The 18,581-nt window shown below is 46.0% G+C and overlaps 2 protein-coding genes across 4 annotated transcripts; both read left to right on the forward strand.

Moving 5' to 3' along the window:
• The first annotated feature begins 947 nt into the window (after positions 1-947).
• On the forward strand, positions 948-11,991 carry eps8l1a (EPS8 signaling adaptor L1a). Of its 2 annotated transcripts, none has more exons than XM_023798582.2 (14): positions 948-1,108; positions 3,184-3,283; positions 4,340-4,398; positions 4,609-4,723; positions 6,141-6,229; positions 6,337-6,411; positions 6,856-7,004; positions 7,089-7,233; positions 8,645-8,703; positions 8,939-9,038; positions 9,505-9,645; positions 9,788-9,911; positions 10,098-10,177; positions 10,290-11,991. In XM_023798582.2, the coding sequence occupies exons 1-14, from the start codon at positions 1,082-1,084 to the stop codon at positions 10,365-10,367; spliced, it is 1,341 nt and encodes a 446-aa protein (XP_023654350.1). In that variant the 5' UTR covers positions 948-1,081; the 3' UTR covers positions 10,368-11,991. The 2 variants fall into 2 exon arrangements, with proteins under 2 accessions (XP_023654350.1, XP_023654351.1); XM_023798583.2 differs by having other exon boundaries at positions 981-1,108; positions 9,806-9,911.
• Positions 11,968-18,190, forward strand: fam234a (family with sequence similarity 234 member A). 2 transcript variants are annotated; one of them, XM_023798581.2, is made up of 12 exons: positions 11,968-12,038; positions 14,476-14,749; positions 14,824-14,934; positions 15,022-15,198; positions 15,405-15,529; positions 15,647-15,779; positions 15,883-16,009; positions 16,093-16,236; positions 16,483-16,564; positions 16,654-16,806; positions 16,885-16,993; positions 17,087-18,190. In XM_023798581.2, exons 2-12 carry the CDS (start codon positions 14,497-14,499, stop codon positions 17,290-17,292), a joined length of 1,620 nt encoding a protein of 539 aa, XP_023654349.2. In that variant the 5' UTR covers positions 11,968-12,038; positions 14,476-14,496; the 3' UTR covers positions 17,293-18,190. The 2 variants fall into 2 exon arrangements, with proteins under 2 accessions (XP_023654349.2, XP_023654348.2); XM_023798580.2 differs by lacking the exon at positions 11,968-12,038 and adding an exon at positions 13,115-13,274.
• Positions 18,191-18,581: the final 391 nt, after the last annotated feature.

Raw genomic sequence — 18,581 nt, forward strand, 5'->3', positions numbered from 1 at the left:
TGGTATCTAATAATTCATATTGTCTAAACATTCTATTGTGGTATAAAACGAATTTTGAAAAGCAACATTATGCCAGCGTTTTAAAATCTTGACGATAAAATTCACCAAGCAGGAGGGGGTCCCAGCTGATTTTATTTCAAGATTTCAAAATACCGAGATATGCTGCATTACGGTACTGTCTCCTGTCAGGTGTCTTCACCATGATCTGACAAACATTTTGATCGAAATGCAATTTTTACCACAGACATGATATTTAACACATAACCTACACAGGTTATTTTTTCAATTAAAAATTTTCACCACGGACACAGATGAGCCTTTCCATAGACACATTTGTCGGTGTGCAGAGGGGTTTACGACCCCTGCCTCAAAAGCATAGTAATTTTAAAACTGTACCTAAAAGTTTACCCATTTCACTACACTGTTTCTATTTGTGTTTGTTGCAATACATTTGTCTTCTGATGCTCTGGGGGAATATCATTACTGTATGCATGTGCCGACTGCAACCATCCACAAACAAATGCAATATGTACACAGACTCCGCGAGCACGACCGTGCGCATGGAAAAGTGAAATACGAAGCAGGATTAAACGAGTGTGAGAGTATGTGCCTGTAACGGTCTGGCTTCCTCTTCAGGGTGACTCTCAGCTTTTGCCCCATTCATCCTGGAATAGACTTCAGGCTCACCATGACCTTGTACTGGACAAATGATTTTGGAAGAAGGATATATGGATGGATGGATGGATGGATGGATGGACAATTATTTACATCTAGTGCTTTGGTGATTGGATTCTTTGTGCATTTTCATTCAGATTCTTTGTCTTTCCAGGACCCCAGTAAACTTTTCTTGATGACTCTGATGTCTGAGGTGATGTTCTACCACATGGACCAATATGGTGCAAATGAGAGCAGATGGCCCAGTTCTCTTATAGACAGGAAAAGAAAGAGAGCAAGAATGTATGTGAAGAAAGACTTGTTATACTTGTTTCGACATTATTGAGAAAGGTGTGACAGAGGAAGGGCTGGCTGCAAGCTGACGATACTACCAGAGCCTGGCTGCTGGCATGTGAAAGAAGGGACAATGCATGCCGGACAATCAGATGAAAAGGTAAGAAACAATGGCAAGTTTCTGCACTTGATCACTCGTATGTGCTGTGTTCATGTCACACACATGGTCACTCATATGTACTGTGTTTATGTTATACCTGCTGTCACTCGTATGTGCTCTGCTCATGTTATACATGCTGTCACTCGTATACTGTATGCTGTGTTCATGTTATACACACGATCGCTCGTATGTTCTGTGTTCATGTTCCACACATGGTCACTTGTATGTGCTGTGTTCACATTACATATACAGTCACTCATATGTGCTGTTTTAACATGTTACACACTCAGTGTTCACATTACATATTTTCACATTTACAGTTTCACTTCACGTTACACAGTCACTCGTATGTGGTGTATTCACTTCATACAACCGTCTCCATTTTATACACACTGGCACTTATATGTCCTGGGTTCATGTGTTACACACCCTCACTCATATGTGCTGTGTTCATGTGTTACACACCCTCACTCATATGTGCTGTGTTCATGTTAGACACACTATCTCTGGATTTCTGGTCTCCTGTCTTTCACTCAGTTTTTCATCTAGTGTCCACATCAAAGAAATAGATGAATAGATGGATGGTAAAGCGGATCCAGGAAAAAGGAATTTACAGCATCCAATGAAAAATAGTGTAGAAAAATAGGTCAGGATCACAGGATTCCCATATTTAATAGTGGTCTGGTTGTATTGGGCTTGCAGACATCTACAGACAGCATGCATTATAAGAACCCTTGATTAGAGTAAACTATTTGATATTTCTGTGTGCCTTGACTGGAACTACACACAGATGTCTGAGTGATGCATTTAAAAATGTAATTCTACCTCACATATGGGGACCCTAACAGAGGGGCATTTAATAATTGACACTTTATTGATCTCTGTGGGGGAATTGTCTTCACACATCCCTCAATTTGTTCTTTGTAGAGTAAGCTGTCTGTGAAGGGCAGCCAACCATTGGGGCATCCAGGGAGCTGGGGGTTAAGGGACTTGCTCAAGGAACTTGTGCTGAGGCTGGGTTTGAACTGGCGTCCCTTTTATTACAGGCACATAGGGTTAGCGCACTGAGCCACACACTTCACAGGGGTCATGGAGGGGCATGGATGCCTTGGCACATTCAGGGGGGGCTGCCCTTGATAGGGCCCCCTGAGCAAGAAAATAATAATGTATTCACTCAGGAAGTACAGTATTTGTGAATTCTCCCATGGAAACCCTCCCCCACCTGGCGCCCATACATGCCCCTACAGGGGACCTACAGTAACCGTGCCCTGTCTCTCCATGCGGGCTCTCCTCAGTGTGGCTGCCAAGTTTCACAGTCTCACTGGCAGGTCTGTATTCCTCAGGGTGAATTGCGACATTCCTGAGCTCATTCCAAATGCTTTGCACATCCCAGGAAGAGGAACATGTATGCAGAATGGAATGCAGAAAGTTTCACACCATTATAAAATGAAATCAAGTACACTACTTTGCTAATAGTATGTGGACACCCCTATTTATTAGAGGAAATTCCTAATTAATTCCTGCACAGGTGTATAATTATGCACACAGTCACGCAACAAACTCCTGCAACAAACAGCAGCAGCAGAATGCGTGACTGTACTGAGGAGGTTAGTGACTTTCCACTTGGCACCAACAGGAGACGACATCTTTGTAATAAGTCAGTTTGCCATATGTTTAGAAAGGTCTAGTAGCAAAATTCAGTTGGAAAGTGGTAAACTCTCAGAAAGGAACCTGATCAGACAACATCAATACCCAACCTGAATGGCAGCAAGTAACAACAATGTTCCAACATGTAATGGCATGTCATCCTAGAAAAGTGTAGGCTATTATAGCAACAAATGGTGGACCACCTCATATTAATATGCTTGGTTTTGGAATGAGATGTTGGACAAGCTGGTGTCCACATTCTTTTGACCATATAGGATATTAAGGGTTATATTCCTTTACATCATGGTTTCTTTTGATGGGAGCATTACCGGATCGCAGCATCCACACAGAACATGTGTAACAATGGCAAATGGCACTCAATGTGGTTCCTGTTGAGGAAGCATTGTGCTGTCACTTCCCTCATGCAGCAGCCGATGAGCCCCCCTCCTGTGGCACCTCGCAATCCAGCAGCCTTCAGGATGTTTCGGCTAGGGTCCAGCGGCCCCCCACCCTCCCCTGGATACAGAGGTGAGAAGGTGCTGTCACATGAAAATCCCAGGAATGTGGGCAGAACCAACATGGCAGTCCCGGTTGCCATGGTCACAGAGACACAGCACAGAAAGACATCACACATGTCTGAGCAGACAGGGTCCTTACCGTGCATCTTAATTCGTTTCACAAGTGTCTGGCTGTGTTCTCCAACCTGGCCAAAGTGTTAGTGATCTGCTATCTGATCACGATTAACTGTTATTGTTCTGCTATCTGACCATGAGTACCTGTTAATGTTGTACTATCTGATTATATGATTTGCTGTTAGTGTTCTCCTGTCTGATCATGATTAACTGTTAGTGTTCTACTCTGACCATGATTAACTGTAATTATTCTGCTATCTTATCATGATCAACCATTATTATTTCTGCTATTGGATCATGATTAACAGTTATTGTTCTACTCGATGACCATGATTAACTGTAATTACTCTGCTATTTGATCATGATCAACTGTTAGTGTTCTCCTGTCTGATCGTGATTAATTGTTAATATTCTCCTTTCTGATCATGATTAACTGTTTTTATTCTGCTACCTGATCGTGATTAACTGTTAGAGTTCTCCTGTTTTATCGTGATTAACCGTCATTGTTCTGCTATCTGACTATGACTAACTGTTACTAACTATTATTGTTCTTCTGTGTGGGGCACAAAGGCTCAGTGGGTTCCACTGCTGCTTCACACCTCCAAGGAAGGAGATGCCAGCCCCAGTTCTGTGTGTGAAGTTTGTATGTTCATGGTTCCTTCCAGATATCACAGATATCTGGCTATTAGATGAATCGCAGTTTATACATTGTTACTTAGCTCTTCATGAGTCACCGTGTGTGTATCCTGTAATGGACTAGTTTCCTGCTCAGGGTGTCCACTGCCCTGTGCCATATGCATCCTGTCCCCAGGCTCACTGCAACCCTATATTGGATAAGTGGTGTGGATGGATGATGGATGGAAGGATGGATGGATGGTTGGATATACAGATGGATGGATGGATTAGCCCTCTCTAGCAGTGATTAATTGTTAGTGTTTTCTTATTCTGACAGTAAATGGATTTGGGCGTGAGACCAGCTTCATGTCCACCACCCAGGCAGAGAGGGAAGTGGTACGTCCGTGTCTGTCACTCATTATGGATGTACTGTTTCTGTTTGTGATTGTGCAGCACCTATCCGCCACAGTGTCCTCTGTATTTGAGATGTGGGGGAGGTATACTGTGCAGGCGTATGGGTCCTGGAGGGGTGAGGGCTTTGCCAGGATTCTCGAAACTGCCCCCCCTCCCCCCCAACTCTATAGCATTAACTACTACTAATTTTAGAAAATCCTGAACCACTGCATTGACGACATTGAGCGCTTCATGGGAAAGCTGCAGCAAGTGGCAGAGGCTTCTAGTGTGCAGAGGAGGAGGAAGTCCAAGAAGAAGGGCCAAGCAGGTGAGAGAAGAGCAGGAGCCTCGGGGGATGGGGATGACTCAGGCTGTGACCTCGAGACTCTAAACGCCACCATAGCCGCAGCAGTGACAGTAACCCGATCAGTTTGGAGTAAGGGATCTGTATCCTGATTCGGATGGAGCAGAAGAAGGAGTGACAGGGCTTAGAGGAACACCAATGAGATGGAAGGGGGCAGGTACAGGCTGGGTCTGAAAGGCCAGCTTAACAGAATAATGCCACTTTATTCATCGCCATTGGGCAGTTGGGCAGTTTTCACATATTTCATCATGCTCTCCATGACAAAAGTGAAACGTGTATATGCAGGTGAGGGTGAGTTTTGAGGTCAGAGCACAGGGTCAGCCTGCAGCATGGAAGTAGCAGGGGTTAAGGGCCCAACGGTGACATGATTACTCTGCTGACTGCGGGATTCAAACCAACAATCTCCTGGACACAAGCACAGGTCCCTAACCTACAGAGTTAGACACTTCTCAAAGCATAGTCCGCAAGCCTTGCAAGATCTGAACTTGCAGCTCTGGGAATATAGACGCTCCTCTACTTACGAATGAGGTACTTTCTGAACGGCTGCTCGTAACTGTTCGCAAGTCGTTATTCAACATCATTTTAAGGGTATACGCAAGTACAAAGAACTAGGATGCTGGGAGTACGCATGCTACGCTGCTGCGCGGCAGGAGTAGCGGCCAGAAGTCATACTACCCGGAATTGGCGCGCAGAAAAAAATTTTATGTTGCGGACAGGAAACGGGAGCTCAATGAACACAATTCGTTCGTATGTCTGAAAGTTTGTGAGTTGAAAGCTTGTAAGTAGAGGAGCATCTGTACAGTACCTGTAGTCTAACTGCTGAGTTATGGAGCCCAAGATTTTCAAGGTTTTCGTTGGAGGACACACCAAGCCACAGAAAACAGGCAACTAAACACGTAACCATGGTATTACATCAGCTTAGAATAATGCTACGCAATGTACAGGTCATTGTCGACTTACGACCGTTCTGAGTCTGCAGATATGTGGCCGTGACAGCGCAGTGTCTGGCAGTGTGGGTGTTGCCCAGCATGAGTATGTGACATTTTCTGCTCCAACTGCAGAATAAAAAGGTTAAAAAAAAAACACCAGACAATATGACTTAAAGCTGATATAATTTTAATATACTGTACAGTATACTACATATATGATAATTTTTCCATAAGCAATAAAGGGCTGACCAGTCAGTCATAACCGATCGTGGTCGTAAGTCGACGACGGACCAGTAATCACACATCATCCACCTTTCATATGTGCATATTTGCTCAATGCCTGATGTAGGAATTAAAACACGCAGGCAGCCAATCATAAAGAGGCATGATGGTCATGTGTGTTTAAGAGAGGGGCTTTTGACACAAGGCCTACCATTTTTTTTCTGAGACAGATGACCTGATATCACGGAAAGCCATCCCCCCAAAGGAGGAAGAGTTTATTGACATCTTCCAGAAAATCAAATACAGCTTCTGTTTATTGGTGAGGCTGACGGACTCATCATAACCTTGGATGTGTGCTGTGCACTGAACTACTGCTTTACAAGCTCCTGGTCTTAGATGTGTAACGTCCGTTATTTCCTGGCTCAGGCGCGTCTCAAGTCCTCCATCTCGAACCCCAGTGCTGAAGAGCTACTGCATCACGTCTTCGTACCTTTGGACCTGGTGAGGCGAAACACCAGTACAAAGAAACAACACATCCAGTACAAACACACACAGAGATACACAAGGTGTCCAGCTGTAATACAGATTTACCTTCGTCAACTGCTTATGGCACCGTGGCTATTTAAAATTTAATATCGCTATTAGTGGAGGAGTAGATAAGTTGACCTGCAACCAGCTTGCAGTTTTGGGGAACATTATCTTAAAGGTACTTTCAACAGACATCCCACCTCTCCCAGAAGATCCAGGAGTCTCCCGCAAATTGACAGCAGCTCCCAGATATCCGCCAATGATGTCCGCAGCAATAAGTTTAACTGCTGCAACCAAGCACCGGCCAACACCCACACCCTCCCGGATGCCCCTCATCGGTCACCATGAAACTTGTATTCCTGAGATGGGACGTCTGCTTCAGTGCTCAAATCCTCACATGCACAAAATTTGTTGTAGATGGTGAACACCACTCAGGGACCGGCTTTGGGAGCAGGAGTGGCCAGTCCCGCCCTAACAGGGGGTGCAATAGCTCTGCTGGAGAAGCATCTGACAGACAGGGAGCGGCAGCTATGGGTGGCCCTGGGACCCAAATGGACACTTCCCCGGTGTGTGGCCCCAGCTGTGTGATGCGTGACCGTGTGAGTAGGCTGTGCGAGTGACTGACTCATACAGCAGCATTTTTCTGCCAGGTCGCAGCTTGGTGAGGCCGTCTCCTCCTATACCCCGCTCTTCCTGGATGGATGGACCCCTGAGCCCTTTGACCCGGAAGGACAACCTTGGGATGACCCAATTGAACTGCAACACAAACAAGAGAATCTGAAGGACAGGATCAAAGTAAGACCAGCTTTGCTATGAGGATTCCTATATATAGCTGAGGCAGCAGTGTTGATGATTGTGATGATAAACAGGAGCAAACTGCCATTTTTATAAGTGGGTGGGGTCTAGGAGAGGGAGGTGAGTAATTACCTCTTGAAAAAATTACCAAATTATAATTAACTTCCTGCATTTCTACATTTCCTTCACATCAATAGTATGTAAATTACACAATGTGGTGTTACATTATAAGATATTAAATTCATCAGTATGTACTATTATTAAGTATTATTCCAACAGAAGAAGATTTGTATGAGGATGAGGTGTATTTCATTTACTGATGCATTAAGAAAATTTGCTTTGGATGAGAAAGGAAGTTTTTGAAAATATTTACAGATAAGAAATTAACAGATTCTCAGAAAATAGTGATAACTACTTACTTCATTATTTTAAACTGTCCGCCTGATGTCACAGGGTATCAGTTTTCTACGGAATCTTTAATAAGTTATTTAGCGACTCCTGTCAAAATCGTAAAATGATTTGGGAACGAGAACATGAATGTCATATTGATGAGGAATGTTGGATGAAAATTTTGTCTGATGCAGGGAAAAATGTCAGGGAAGTTAGGGGATAATTATTCAATACAAATTAATACATATACACTAGTAGGCTCCATCCAGGTCTTTAATTGATTAATAAATAGTGAAATTTGTTGGAAATGCCAAAATTCAACTGGAACATTCTTGCATTGTATTTGGGAATGCCCTTTGGTTTATCCATTTCAGAATAAAATTTAGAATTCCTAGGAAACTGGATGGGTTCAACATTTCCTGTACAGCCAATAACGTGTCTCCTAAGAGACAGAGCAGCTATTCCGTATGTCACAAATAATAAGGTTAAGTACTTAAGGTTGGTTTCGTTCTGCCTGCCAGAATGATACTGCATAATTGTAAAAGTAGCAAGCTCCCTGACATCAAAGAATAGATGATCCAGATGACATGAAAATATGTTAGCTAGATCTGACGGAAGAAGAGGGACATCTGTGGGAATTTGGGAACATTTTCAGCGTCATATGAAACCTAATAAAATATATATATTCATAAGTTTTTGAATGGATAAAAGTTGTGTGTAAGTTGGTCCTTTGGGAAATTTGTATATTATTATCATTATTATTATTATTATTATTATTATTAATGCACTTTTTGTAATGCCAGTCTGAATAATGTTTATGTATAAATGCAATCATGTACCTATTTTGTTACATCACTTTAATAAAAACCGAAATAACGAAAAAGAAGAAAAAAAAGTGGGGAGATAAAGTCATGTTTCAGTAAAGTGAGGGTGTTACAATGCCCCTCTCCCCCGCTGCCCCTCTCCCCCGCTGCCCCTCTCCCCCGCTGCCCCTGTCCTGCCCCTGTCCTGTATCTCACAGCATTCCTCCAGTGTGCTCATGGGGCTGCCCCCCTCCCCAGGCAAAGTCAACAGAGACACGTGAGTACATTCAGCTGCACCTTTTCTTCTATTGGCATATTGTGTATATTTTGAAATTACTCAAATGTGATAATTGTCATGGTACAAAATAAATGTGTTGATTTGGGCTGCACAACAGTAGTGTAACAGTGCCACCTAATGAATATTAAGAGGAATAGCAGGTCAGGATGTTATATGTGAAATATCCTCAAATTTGGGGACTGAAATTGTCCCTGATGTTCCTCTTCTTTTTCAGTGAAACCCCCATCCCAGAAGGAGAGACGTATATTTGCAGCTATGACTTTGTGGCTCGGAACAGCAATGAGCTGTCTGTATTACATGGAGAGAAACTGGAGGTACAACTCATCACTATATCTGGGTTGTTAGCACTGTGCTACACTGGTACTGGATGCTCTCTGGATTATTAATGCTGTGCTACACTGTTACTGGATGCTCTCTGGGTTATTAATGCTGTGCTACACTGGTACTGGATGCTCTCTGGGTTATTAATGCTGTGCTACACTGGTACTGGATGCTCTCTGGATTATTAGTGCTGTGCTACACTGGTACTGCTATTTGTCTGGATTATTATTTTTTTATTCTGATTCAGATTATTGTCACAGTGCTACGATGGTAATGGCCGGTCTGTGGGTGATTAGCACTGAACTAAATTGTAACTGGATGCTCTCTGAGTTACTGGTGCTGTGCTACACTGGTACTGGCTGCTCTCTGGGTTATTAGCGTTGTGCACATAAAACAGAGATGGATTTGTGCAAACAGTATTTAAACCGCAATTCTTTTCATCTTCCTGTAATGTCAAAGGTAATTGAGTCATCAAAGCGCTGGTGGAAATGCCGTAATGGCTATGGTCAGATCGGCTTCGTTCCCTTTAACATCCTGGAGCCTGCCTCGGCTTTGGAGGACACGCACAAGGAGGAGCCTGCGGTCAGCCCGAAGTCCAAGGTACCACTAACACCCATATACGCTGTATAATACCTCAAAGGAAGAGGGCGCTCTCACTAACAGACACCGAAATGAATCAATGCATTAATGAATTGTCTTCAACATAATAATAGACAAAAAGACATAATAATGTCTTCAACAGAATGCTCCTCATTCCCAGGCATCGAACAGGCGCCTCTCCTACATCCCCAGCAGCCACTCTGAATCACCCGATGTGCAGCCCCGCTCCCCCGGCCCCTACAGCCAACCTTTAGAGACTGACAAAGGTACCAGCATGAGGGCAAGGGACACTGAGAGAGAGGGAGTCACGGGGGATTGGTGGAAATGGGAGGGACAAAGAAAATGAGCAAGCGTGATTGGCTGTGTGAAAAATGATGGAGGAGAGGAAAAGATTAAGGAGATAGCTGTATGGAGGACCCTCAGATGAATACTATCCCTGTGTCCTACCTCAGTGTTGGTAATGAATGCTGAGCTCCTGGAGAAGCTGGCCAGAAGGCGGACCCTTCAAGCACTGGCCACCCCCAACACTCAGGTAACGGGGAAAAGGGCTCTGCTGGAGGTATCTGCAAGCCAGTAAAAGACATGATCTGGACTGCTGTGGTTCATGCTGGGAGTGTTAGCTTCTCTCTTTCATCCCTGGTCAGGACACACGGCAGGCCCCAGGGCTGGAGGAAATGAAGGAGAAGCAGAAAGTGAAAGAGATAACAGCAGAGACCTTCTGATGCTGCACACTGGAATGCCAAGACACTGACAGGCAGAATATGCCACTGCCATGCTGGCCGTCAGAAAATGACATTGATATACTGGCTGACAGAAAATGACACTGACACAATGGCCATCAGAAAGGGACACTGACATACTGGCCGACAGAAAAAGACACTGGCATACTGGCCGGGAGAACAGGAAACTGACACGCTAGCCATCAGAAAAGGACACTGACACACTGGTAGGCAGAACAGGAAATTGACACGCTAGCCATCAGAAAAAGACACTGACATACTGGGAGGCAGAAAAAGAGCACTGACACATCGGCCATCAGAAAAGGACACTGACGCACTGGCAGGCAGATAAGAACATGGACACACTGACAGGCAGAAAAGAACACTGACACACTGGCAGGCAGAAAAAGAGCACTGACACATCGGCCATCAGTGAATGACACAGACACTCTGGCAGGCAGAAGAGGACATTGACACACTGATAACACAGAAAAGGACACTGGCACCCTGATAACAGAAAAATATACTGAGATTCAGCCCCTGTGGCATTCTGATTCCAGCATTAACAAACACAAACATTGATGCATGAAGACTAACACATGAAGACTAATATACAAATACTAACATTCTAACTGCTACAGCAAATTGCATAATGATTATTGGCTTCAGTATCAACACATACACTAATCATTCAAGTTATACTCACCTGAGTAGTAATTATTTAGTACCTGGATTAAATCTGACGTGATATTTTTCAAGTAATATAAATTAATTAAATTTCAAGTATTTCATTATGTTCTGATTGCATGCTTATCTTCTGAATGAATATTTAAATTTTATTGGACAGAATGGTATGTTGTCTCTGTTTTGATGATTAGACGCTACATACTACTGATAGAATGACTGTTTAATTATTAGACTGGATCTTAAGTCTCCTAATTGCTGATGCAGAGGTGTTTTTAGGAAGATGGTTACTGATCCCGTCTCCCTTTAAAGCCAGCGTTATATTAATTGACTATGGTGACATCCAGTGTTTGGTATTTCAGGTCCAAGCAATCCAACAAATCCAGACCAAAGATTTTGTTTCCACCAACTAGCTGAGCATAAAGAGTCATAGTCACAGAGTACTCAGCTGGTTGGTAGAAACATAATCTTGGTTTAGATTTGTATTTCTGGACCTTAAATTCCCACCACTGGTGACATATCTCTAAACGCAAGAGCATAAGTTGAGCTACTGTCTACCAGTAAGGAATGTGTGTGTCATGGTTCTATAATAGACACTTCTCATTCTAAAGCAAGAATTCACCAACACACACAAAAAGATAGACAATGTCACTGTCATGACCTGTCCTTGTCATGTTCCTGTTTGGCCAGCAGGGGTCTCTGCTGGCCATCCTGTTTGCTTCCCTTTGTCTCCTACTTGGTCACACCTGTTCCTCATCATTATCATATATCATTACCCACCTGTGTGATGGTCCCTAGTTCAGTCATTGTTAATTTGCTCACGAGTCCCTCTGGTGATCTGTGTTCTACATCACTCTGTGACTCCACCCACAGTCCCTTTCATTTATATTGCTTTGTTCTTTACTTTGTAATAAACCTGCTTAGTTTCCCTCCCAAAGCTGAATATGGGTTGTTCTTCATTTCTATACATGATGCCAAGAGAGAGCAGAGGTGAATATGCAGCTTTTACTTCCACCTTAGAGGTAAGGAGCACACACTGATTACAGTGTGTTGCCACACGCTCCACATGACAAACTACTTCAGGGATGAGAACCTGAGTGTAGTTGTGCAGTGGGTGATACCTCAGCACCACACCAGTCCGAATGGACCAGTGTGAGTTTTTTTCCCAGTACCCGACACGCTTTGATGAAAAGATCATCTCTACTTGGACTTCAGCGAAGCACTGTGAGAGTCATCATCTCCAAATGGAAAAAAAAAACTTGGAACAGAGGCAAATCTACTCAGGACTGGCCAGCCTAGCACAATTACTGCAAGAGCACTTAGAAAGACACATTAGGGAAGCCAGAGCAGACCCCAGACAAATATCTAAGGAACTGCAGGCTTCTCTCACATCAATTAATGTCTGCGTCCATAATTCCATGATTAGAAAGACGGTAAAAATGGTGTCCATTGCTAAACAAAAGGAACGTGAAGGCTCGTCTAACGTTTTCCAAGAAACACCTTGACTACCCCCAATGGTTTTTGGGGGATGGTCTAATGAGTCAAAATTGAAACTTTGGAAGACATAGGTCCTGCTACATCTGGTGAAAAGCTGACACAGATTTCCAGTCAAACACAGTGGAGGTATTGTGATGGTGTGGGGATGCTTTTGCTTTATCAGAGCACTGACGCTGCTTTAGAGACTCCAGGCACTTTTCTGTTTATAATCATTACAGGCACAAAAAGACAAGAAGGCAACTTCAGAGTATAAAGCGGGGTCACTTTTACAAGATAGACACTGCACTTCTCCAATGTAAATATAGTTTTAAATGGCTCTGGTGCAGCAACAGTCAGTTTACTATCTAGCAAGAGAGATGTGACGACTGTAGGATTTATTACTTGTCTATGATAAACCTAAACATGTTGACTCTCACTCACGTTAAATAATCTTTTTACATATTTCGTCTAAAACAAAAGGAATACAACCAAAACAGTGTGCGTATATGCCTAATGTTTTAACTCACTGAGCATGCTGTCAGCGGTATACACCAACCCTTCCCCGAGTCGCCCAAAGTCACTTCGCCCCAAATGAACTACATAACCCAGAAGGCCAAGCATCGAATGGAGGCGCGCACACCGAACCAAGACCCGTATGGTCGCGCGCACGGCAGCCAGTGCCACAGGTCTCAGCAGAGGGACAGCGAGAGAGCCGGTGTTTGGGTCGTCTGTAGCCTGCCTTTAATTCCAGTGTGTATGAATTTATTTACTCCGTGAAACTGGGACTGAACTCTGTTAAAATGGTTGCTTTTGTGTTGCGAGCTTCTCGATCCGACAGTCCGCCCTTTAAAAGTGTATTGTACGATCCATATGATATAATTATATGGCTTATCTAGTCAATTAACTACCGAAGGGTTTAGTATACAGGGTATGCAGCCATTTAGCTAAACGACTAACTTATGAAGTGTCGTTATAGAAGGTGTATAATCGTTTAACTAAACGACCAACTTCTGAAGTGTAACTATACAGGGTATGCAGCTGTTTAACTTAATTACTAACGTGTTACTATACAGTATAAACAACCGTTTAAGGAAATGTTACTATCAGAGATCGTAAACGTATCCGTGGAAAGATTCTTGTGTATCAGTGAGAAAATGTTTTTATGAGAGTAAAGAAAATATGTAGACTACGTTTTTAAATGAACCGTCCGTGGTAAAAACTGCGTTTTGATCAAAATGTCCGTCAGAGTCTGCCATGGTGGCCACTGGTGGACGGCAGCGTGGACACCCGTTTAACGAAGTAACTATACTAACTACTGAAGGATCGATATACGGCGTTTATAAATATTTAATTAAACGCCTAATCAATTAACTAACTTAAGTTTTATGGTATGGTTTTTGTTACTTTCAAACCTGTAAGTGCAACATTTAAATAATAATGGCCACTCCTATTCTTAACTGTTTAGTGCAAATAATGTGTTTAAAAGTTTGACAAATATTGGCAATATCGTGCTTTATCCACTTTTGAACACTGCAGTAGCCGTGAATCAAATAAACACATCCTGCTGCTGCTGTTCTCCTTGTGTCAGTCTTCAGGGGTTAGATCCACGTTCCTTCCTGCCAGTGCAGACATGCAGAGGGTATCTTAATGGCTTTAATGACTCTGTTTTGGGTTTCATCTGCACCTGACTGAAAATGACTGGGCACATGGATGGTTCTAGATATGTATAGCTTCCCTGAGGCAACTGTTGGTGTAGCGACTTGCCAGTTGGGCTCTGACTATAAGAAAAACAGGTTATGATGTGTGAGCAGCCAGCTACTGGTGTAAACAGGTTGAAACTTGGAGAAGAGCTGAGAGCACTGGGCTGTCATGACTGAGGAACATGTGCACATGTTTGATCTGATCTGAAATCAGAAAAGTAAGGCTCTGTCCTGCATGTTTCTCCATGCAGCACCTGCAGGGAGGCTTTGAGATGTCAGACCTGGTGGATGGCCGTGTGGAAGCCCAGCCCCTGAAGGAGAGGGTTGCCAAGGCCCCCCGTGGGAAGAGCCAGGCCTCAGGCACCAAGGCACGGAGGCTTGCTCGCCTGTCCCGCTGCCGTACGGCAGTCTTCTTCATCTCGCTCTTCCTCTGCCTCACGGTGGTGTTTGCCTTTTCCTTTATCATCCCCTGCCCTGTGAGGCCAGTCTACTTGCGTACCTGGAACCACACGTACCTTGAGTCAGGTGTGTGTCTCTGCATCCCGTCTCTGTCTGTCTGTCTCTCTGTCTGTCTTAAAACTTTCTTCTTTCTCTCTTAGCCACTTATGATTTCCTGGCTGTTGAAGATGTGAACAGAGACAAGGTGCTCGATGTGCTTTTTGTCCTCGAGGCCAACGTAGGCACCATGAACACATCCTGTACTATTGAAAGTAAGGAGCTGGGCTGCAGCTATGGACCTGATACAGTGAGGCTGATGCCATGGGGCTTGGCAGGTGCTGATGCTGCCTCTTTTGCAGGTATACCCTGTGTGTTCATGGTGGCCGTGGCAGGTACCAACGGGCACACGCTGTGGGAACGGCCCCTAGCCCCTCCATTCCACTGGGCACAGTGTGGACTGCAGGGCCTGGGGGGCACTGATTCGGGTTGCCTGGTGGCACACGCCCACCTCCTGACTGCTGTCAACAAAAACACAGGTAAAAGGAAGGTGGTCATCACCATGACAAGGAGGATGTTTGAAGGCCCCTGACCAGTGACTTGGCTGCCGTCCTTAAGCCTGACTAAAATAGTCACTGTAAAAGGGGCTGAGTGCAGTGCAGTGCCGGCATGGTGTCTGTGCAGTTATGCCTTTTGCAGAGAGCTCAGCTCATCAACTAATGGCACATTTTGTCCTCTCATTGAGGTGATTTCCTGTGGCAGCGACCGCACCCGCCCAACTTTAACAGCCAGCTACCTGTCATGACAAGCCCAGATCTGGATGGAGACAAAGTGGAGGATCTGGTTCTGATTGGCCCGGGCCCTGTGGAGGTACCGGCGCATGTGCCATCCTGACTGGCACTTACGGTTCTGTTTGATATCGAGTCATTTTGTTGCTTCGAAGGATACACCCTCCACATGATTCACCGTCTGTCATCTCCCTCACAGACAAAGCTGGCAGTTTTATCTGGCAGAGCAGGCAGTCGGATTGGACCCGAGCTGGTCCTGATTCCGATGGAGACCACCAAGCATCTGCTTCACAGCACTGGCTCAGGCTCACACTACGTGCTCTTTCGGACGGGTGAGGCGGCACTGCTGCTTGCGGGACTCAGCCGTGCACTGCGGTGAAGCTGCGCGTGCCCATCGCATGCTGATCGCATGCTGACCACTGGTCTCTCCTGCAGCCTTGGGGCTCCACGCCCGAGCGCTTTGGCGCATCGCCGCTGAGGTGCAGCCGGGCAGTGAGAAGACCCTGAGGAGGGAGCCCGCGTGGGAGGCGGCAGCAGAGGGTACCTCTGAGCAGCCGCTGAGGTGAGACGGGCTTCCTGCTGCGCCCAGGAGGACGTGATCAGAGCTGTTTTTTTTGGGTTCTGTGTCACCTCTGTTGTCTTCAGGTCGGCCGTCATCCACTGGCTGGTTCAGGTGCCGAAAAAGAGAGGTGGCCATAGCCTCCTGCTGGTGACAGGGGGCGCCGTGGAGCTCGTAGATGGGGACAGTCTTCAGTCGCTGTGGACGACCAACGTCAGCGGCGTTCTGAGGTGCCTGCACACATGCCCGCCCTAGCGGCCACACTGCCACACACATGCCCGCCCTAGCGGCCACACTGTCACACACATGCCCGCCCTAGCGGCCACACTGTCACACACATGCCCGCCCTAGCGGCCACACTGTCACACACATGCCCGCCCTAGCGGCCACACTGTCACACACATGCCCGCCCTAGCGGCCACACTGTCACACACATGCTTACGGGCACCAGGTGACCCTGTTTGTCCCCCCAACAGTCAGCCCAGCACGGGGTACTATGACAAAGATGACATCACTGACGTGGTGCTGGAGGAGGACTCTGGGAATGGTACCAAACGGGTCAGTATGGTGCTGGAGACCACCCTTGACGTGTGCGTAGTCTGGGACCTCAGCACGGTACTAAGCACCGTTCCTCTGGTCTCTGCTAGGTGGCGATATTGAACGGCAGGTCCGGGCTCGTCCAATGGCAGCTCATCTTGCTGGCACGGCCCAACACACCCCAGCCTGTCAGCTTCCGGAGCATCCACACAATCTCTGTGTTCGTCTTCTGGGGACAGATGGTGGCCCCTCCCGATGCCATGGTGAGTACGGCCAGCCGCGCCCACTGGCCTGGACCGAGTGTGTCAGGAGGTCACGTGACCTGCAGCGCTGTGTTACAGAGGCCTAGCAGTGAGGACACCTTCACCTACATGCTGCACCCCCAGCATCCTGATGCCGTCCTGGAGAGCAGCACGTGGGGAGGGGGCGGGCAGACTGTCACCCTCAGGGGTAAGAGTTGGGGGATGTGTGGGGGGAGGGTGAGTGTGTGGGGCTGTATGGGAGGCACAGCCCCATGACCTGCATCTGTCCATGCTGCTGCAGCGACACTGCTGGAGAGGAGCCGGCATGCCTGCTTCATCACGCTGGCGGCCCCAGCAGGTGCAGGGCCGTCCGTGACGCTCAGCAAGCGGAAGCTGAAGGACGACGCTTCCAGGAGCCATGTCTGCTGGCTGGGGGACCATGGGGAGCACCAAGACGAGGATGTCAAGTATGCTTTCGAAAGGCTGCGTTTCCACCAGGAAGCATGAGGAGGTCTCGACCAGCACCTCCCCCCCCACCTCCCTCTTCAGACACAATGTGTTCCTGGATGATTGGCCTCAACCAAGGGAACAAGTTCTACAGATATGCCCCCTGCCTTGTCCATTTGTCCCCCATAATAGTGTCACCACTCACCACGCAGTTCGTGCGCCAGTCTGTCCTGTTGAGTGAGGTGTGTGGTCTTTATCAGGCACGTGAGGCCTTTATCAGGTGAATGTGGACTTTATTAGGTGTGTGAGGGCTTTAGCAGTGTGTGACCTGCTTGCTTTCAGTATCGGCAGTTGTGCTACTTTCTGATTCTGTATCACACTGCCCCCTGCAGGACAGGGTCAACATGTCGAGGATCTGACTTATGCACACAGGTGCCCTTAGTTCCATATCAATCAGGTGTAAGACCCCGCTGTGCCTAAAAATCTTATGCTGGAAAAAAGGCTATGTAAACAGACACTACAGACACTTTGTTTTGTATTTATAGTTGGAGTTAGATTAAATGAATGTGTCTCCTTTGCTGGAATTGGATTGTGAACCCCAGCAAAGCTGGGCTATAACTAGTGATTGCCAAATGAAACTTCCTGAACCATTTGATGTAATTTTTTATCCCACTACATGCTGCGTTTGGTTTGCTTTAGGGCATGATTTTTGAGCTGAACATGCAGTGAAACTTCATTTGGCCATCACTATAATATTGCTGGCATTCGTGACAGTTATGCTGTAGTGTGCAGTGCAGGGGGTGCTGATGTCACTGCAAGGGAACAGCAGCATGTTCAGGGTCACCTGTAGCTGGCTGATTGGGCACTCCCTGGGCCACTTTCACTTTGTGGTACTGATCTGCTATTTGCCTGTAACTGTCACTGTACATAAAATAAACACGTTAATGCTGTAGGTTGAGATCAGGAATTTGTGCTACTGAGCTTCACTGTGATTAAGGCAGGGAAAGGAGGAAGACTGACAGGTCTGCTGCATGTTAGTATGTCCATGCTGCTGGTGGATAGCAAAAAAAAAAAGGCAGCGCCTTCCTGCTCCCTGTGTTGATGTGAAGATCTCTGCTGCGTGACGGACCCGGGCTACGGAATATGTATGTTATAAGGAACAGAGCAGCTGCACTGTGTCTCAATCAAGTAAACAGTCACACATTAATGAATGTGTGGCTCTGGGCTGCGAGAAGGAACCAGAGAGATGAGAATATGCAAACTCCACAGGAGGAGGCAGGCTGACCCCCATCCCTGCAGGAGTGAGCTGAGGCCAAATGCTTTTTAATGGCCGCAAGCTTAGCTGGGCT

This window comes from Paramormyrops kingsleyae, chromosome 22, assembly GCF_048594095.1.
Source record: "Paramormyrops kingsleyae isolate MSU_618 chromosome 22, PKINGS_0.4, whole genome shotgun sequence".
Lineage (NCBI taxonomy): Eukaryota > Metazoa > Chordata > Actinopteri > Osteoglossiformes > Mormyridae > Paramormyrops > Paramormyrops kingsleyae.